This window comes from Montipora capricornis, chromosome 10 (assembly GCF_036669925.1).
Source record: "Montipora capricornis isolate CH-2021 chromosome 10, ASM3666992v2, whole genome shotgun sequence".
Lineage (NCBI taxonomy): Eukaryota > Metazoa > Cnidaria > Anthozoa > Scleractinia > Acroporidae > Montipora > Montipora capricornis.
The window spans coordinates 9,472,473-9,477,472 of NC_090892.1; the positions used below are offsets into that span (position 1 = coordinate 9,472,473).

Here is a 5,000-nt window from a genome sequence, read left to right on the forward strand (position 1 = left end):
AACCGTTCTGTCTCTCAGTTAAATACTGTTCCCAGAGCTCTCTCGTAAGCGACCACCACTCAAATTTCTAAAGCGACCGCGACCACTTTTTAGGCCACAAATTTGACATATTCTTTTGTTTTCTGTTTCTGGTAAGCGACCACCCAACATAATCATGTATGATCGTTAGTGAATCACTACTCAGACGTGACAAAAGTTCAATTTTTAATGACGCTACCCCGGACTGCTGACAGATAATAAGACCTAATAACAGTTTACATTAATTGTTACAGTGATCTGTTCCAAAATGATATACTGTCAGTACAAGTTTCATCAGAAGAATGCATAGATTGGCCAGGCGCTATTCAATGTGAAATATGCCAGTGCTTTCAATCTTTTCTTTAAGCCATAGAATAGAAATGTCATTGTCTCCGTAGAAAATGTAACTGCAGGGAATTTCCAGTCCATAACCTGCTCCTCGATTTACACGTTTTTCTGTTATAATGGCCTTTCCATTGTTGGTCCTTCGTTTCAAGAATTTGCTGACATACTGAGACATTTGTAATGGTATGTGGCCGACAATTTCGTCTTCTTTTGACACGGTGTTGGGATGTTCAGCTTCAGTAAAATTTCTTGACAGGGGCCTCACTACTACAACTGCCTTTCCATCTTTTTCATTCAGTGGCTCACGTTTCAGTCTACGTTGCTCACCAATTTCGGGAACCCATGTTGTTTCATCCTTGTAGACATGATAACCTCGTATGAATGAATGAACCGTGATGCTTGAAAAATTCTTTTTCTCCATGTGGACTTCAAACGGAGCGAATCGATGGTGAATGATAGGCAAATGACGAAGATTTTCAGTTCTGTTACTGCACGTGTTACACGTTGGTTGCGTGGTGGGTGTTCAAGTTTGATTGGCATCTGCACTTTGTATCCTTAACGCGTGAGATAAAGATAAAATACTCGAGGGAATTTCCCACATTTGTACATGCACGTGTGCTCAACAGGGTTAAAGATGAGGAACTGTGTTAAATGCTCAAGTCTTACGAATTATATTTGTCTGAGGTGTGCAAAACCTGTCTGTAACAAGTCTAAAGAATGTTCATCCCCTGCTGACGAAGACAGCCTAGGCTGGAAAGCTGGTGTATCGGTGGCTTATTGCGTTTCTTGTTTTGACGTGCCGACCCCGAAGGTGGCCACGCAAGAATCCCAGTTAAGGACATCAAACCAGTTACAAAGAAATTCACAGCGAAGAAGCCACCAATGCCCCCACAAGCTAATGATGGTGAAAGAAAAAATAGAAGTCATCCGGAAATCTAACAAGGGTAACAGCACGAGAAAGTTAGCGAAAATATTTGATTGCGGGAAAACACAGATTGTCAAAATCCTGAAGCAGAAAGCTAGGATTCTAGAATCGTGGAACTCTAATGAAGGAGCTCAATCTCAAAAGAGATTGAATGTTGAAAAGTATGGCGAAATCAATGGTTTGTTGTGGAAATGGTATACCAGAGCAAGAGAGTCAAATATCCCTGTTGATGGCCCCATGCTGGTCGAAGAAGCGCGAATCATAGCTGAGAGAATTGGAGATGACTTATTTAAAGGAACAAGTGGTTGGCTAGACAAGTGGAAAAAGAGACATAAAATCGGCCAAATGAATATTGCTGGGGAAGAGGGAGATGTAAGCCAAGAGACGATAGACAGCTGGAATGAAAGATTGAAAGAGCTAACTAGGGGCTACTCACCGAGGGATATATGGAATGAGGACGAAACTGGCTGTTTCTGGAAGGCGATGCTTCAGAAATCGCTCTCTCAAAAGGGGAAACGCTGTAGGGGCAGCAAAAATGCGAAGCAACGAATAACCTCTGCATTTTTTGTGAATGTAGCGGGCAACAAAGAGGCCCTTATTGTGATAGGAAGTAGCAGACGACCGCGCTGCTTCGCACGTTTGGCAAATCCATCATACCCCTGCGGTGCCCAGTACTTCAGCAACGAGAAGGCATGGATGAGAACCGAGATAATGGTTACTATCCTTACCAGGTTGAACAACCGTCTGAAAAGAGAGGAAAGGCATATTATCCTTTTCTTAGACAATGCACCATGTCATCCACCCTCGCTGACAGACATGTTCTCCAACATTAAAGTGGCCTTTCTACCGAAGAACACCACATCGCGCACGCAGCCCCTGGATGCAGGTATAATCAAGGTGTGGAAGATCTACTACAAAAGGAAGTTGCTGCGGCATATCGTTAGTCAAGTTGACGGAGAACACTCTGCCAGCGAGATAGTAAAGTCTGTGAACCTCCTAATGGCCGTGCGATGGATGGTAAATGCGTGGGACGAAGTCAAGTGCGAGGTAATCAGTAAGTGTTTCAGACATGTTGGAATGTACCCCTCAGCCATGGAATTGGATGAAGATGACGATGACCCGTTTGCCGGTGAGGAGTTACTAGACCTTGAAGCCCTGGTGCAGAAGATGTTTAAGAAAGGTATTGACGCTGCACCCTATGCTGCCTTCGACGATGATGCGGACGCCTATTAATATTACTCCTTAGATACCGCCGACCCTGACTGGAGGGAGACCCTACAAGATGAGGTTATCGCTACTCACGTAAACAGCAACAAGACGGAAATAGCAACTGATTCCGACAGTGATGATAGCAGTGACTATACTCCCTTACCAATCCCAGCGGTGCAAACAGTTAAAGGAGCACTTGATCTTGTGCGTCAGATCGCTGAGTTTGCAGATTATCGGAGTTGCGAGGATTTGTCTAGTGCAGTCACGAAAGTGTCTGATATTCTTGTTGACATGAGGCTTAAGTCACAGAAGCAATCGAGCATTCTAGATTTCGTGGATAAGCGATCGAATGAGACCGAGTAATGTAAATACATTATTAAGATTTCAAGTACAGTATATGCACCCCATGTTTGACGTTGTTTTCCTAGGTTTTGTTCGGTTTAAATTTCAGGTGATTTTCATTAACATGAGACACATTGACAAGTACTGTACACTCCACTCTACCAAGAGAAAATGAGGAGACAGAGAGGGAGGTTCCCGGTCCAGCCCTTGGGATATGTCATGCCCACGAAAGTTATTTTTAGACGAGCGGAAGTCTTTGTTCTAGCGGAAGTCTGTATTCCGAGACGTCTGCATGCATTTTGAAAAGACATGATGAATATTTATTCATCAGCCTTCCACGTGCGCCGCCATTTTCTCTTTTCACTAAGAACCTGAGAGCGAGACAAGACTGCATGCGGACGTCTCGGAAGACAGACTTCCGACTTCCGCTCGTCTAAAAATAACTTTCGTGGACATGACATATCCCGGCCAACGCCCTGAGACTCCCTCTCTGTCCTCTCATTTTCTCTTGACTCTACGTAATCGCTAGTTGTTGTCCTTCAGTAGCATTTGGAGTAATGATTCAAAGTTCGAGTGAGGCCTAACACTACTGTGAAGTTTTTGTACCCAATTATTCCATCAGGGATCAACCCTAGTATTGGAATTGGGCCCACACAAGGACAGAGAAAAACTCTGACCAGGGTGGGATTTGAACCCACGACCTTCGGATTAGATCACCACTGCTCTACCGACTGAGCTACAAGGCCAGAACGGGAGCTGGCCGTGGGTATGTGAGATGTTATTCACAAGGACAAATTAGGCTCGGCCCAAGCCTAAAAGGAAGCGGCGAAATCAAAGGAGAGTATCAGATGGAGAGAGAAGGTTGTGTGCAGCCGTTGGTGATCTACCACCACCTCCACTTGCAGGATCAAGTCAGCTCGAGGATGAAGCACACTGTGCTATACGTGCGTTTGAGGTCGACCAGATGACATACAGGTTTAGTTATTGTGACGTTTGCAAGGAACGGCGCTTAGAGGGCAAAGGTACAGGAAACATGTGCACACGTTGCAGAAGAGATAAGAAGGTACCAAGAGTTTGGTCTGGTGAAAACAATATGGACCCATTGCCTCTTCCTGTGGAGTTGTCTGGAAATGTCAGATGCTGAGCAGATGCTGGTAGCGAGGCTAGCACCTACTGTGCATGTACATATGTTGAGGCATGGAGGTATTGCTTCAAAGGGACATTGCATTGCATTCTCTCAGGCTGTGCAAGAGCCAGCAACTATTCTCCCACGCCTACCAGCTGAGGAGACAAGGAAAAGATGATACGCATAAGGACTTCAGGGTTAGAAGACATCGAGTTGAAGAAGCTCTTCGCTGGTTGAAAGACAACAATCCTGCCTATAGTGACATTGTCATTGACAGTGCCTGCATACGGAATTTACCGGAGGATGGTGAGTTGCCAAATCTGAGAACGGTTGAGTTTTCTGAAACAGAACACATGGATGACCAAGGCCCAGCTCCACAGCAATTAGTTGCTGGTGAAACAGATGGCAGCGATGACTCAACAGTGTCTGGAGTGATTCTTGCTGAGCCAGGGGTGAATGTGCAAGCTGAAGTAGAAGCAGCCTTAAATCGGGTTGTGTCTGAACCGAGGGAAGTTGAGACAGACCAAGCACAACAAGGTGCGGAACGACCAGTGATCCCATGGCCCACCACTGACACAACTCCAGCATCTGAGTTCACCACCCCCTATTTTTTAACAATGGTGTTTCCTTGCTTGTTTCCCTATGGAAAGGGTGATTACCACATCAACCGTCCAATTTCATGTCCTGCACTCCATGAGTGGGCAGAGCACTTGCTGTGGTACCAGGATGGCAGATTTGCTCGGCATAAAGTGTGGAAGTTTATTGTTCACAACATGATCTTGAGAAAGCGTGCCCTGGAGCAGAGCAGGTACTTTGTTGATCAGCAACTAGGTGACCCACACATAACTGTAGCAGACCTACAAGAGCGACTAGCAAGGGGTGATACTTCATTCACAAACAAGCTTTTGTATTTCGGTGCAAACTTGCGTGGCACAGCTCAGTACTGGCATCAAAGACGCAGAGAGCTTCGTGCCTTTGTTGAGTTCATGGTCAATGAAAAGCATGGATTGCCTTCCTTTTTTATGACTGGAAGCT

At 45.2% G+C, this 5,000-nt stretch overlaps 2 protein-coding genes across 2 annotated transcripts in view; both read left to right on the forward strand.

Moving 5' to 3' along the window:
• The first annotated feature begins 997 nt into the window (after positions 1–997).
• LOC138020248 (tigger transposable element-derived protein 6-like) lies at positions 998–2,860 on the forward strand. Its single transcript, XM_068867257.1, has 2 exons — positions 998–2,468; positions 2,535–2,860. The coding sequence occupies exons 1-2, from the start codon at positions 998–1,000 to the stop codon at positions 2,858–2,860; spliced, it is 1,797 nt and encodes a 598-aa protein (XP_068723358.1).
• Positions 2,861–4,582: 1,722 nt separating this feature from the next.
• Positions 4,583–5,000, forward strand: part of LOC138020249 (uncharacterized) — a gene marked incomplete at its 3' end in the record, with an annotated part of 795 nt that continues 377 nt past the window's right edge. Inside the window, exon 1 of the mRNA XM_068867258.1 lies at positions 4,583–5,000. This exon is cut by the window's right edge and continues 377 nt beyond it. Within this exon, the coding sequence (XP_068723359.1) occupies positions 4,583–5,000 (418 nt within the window).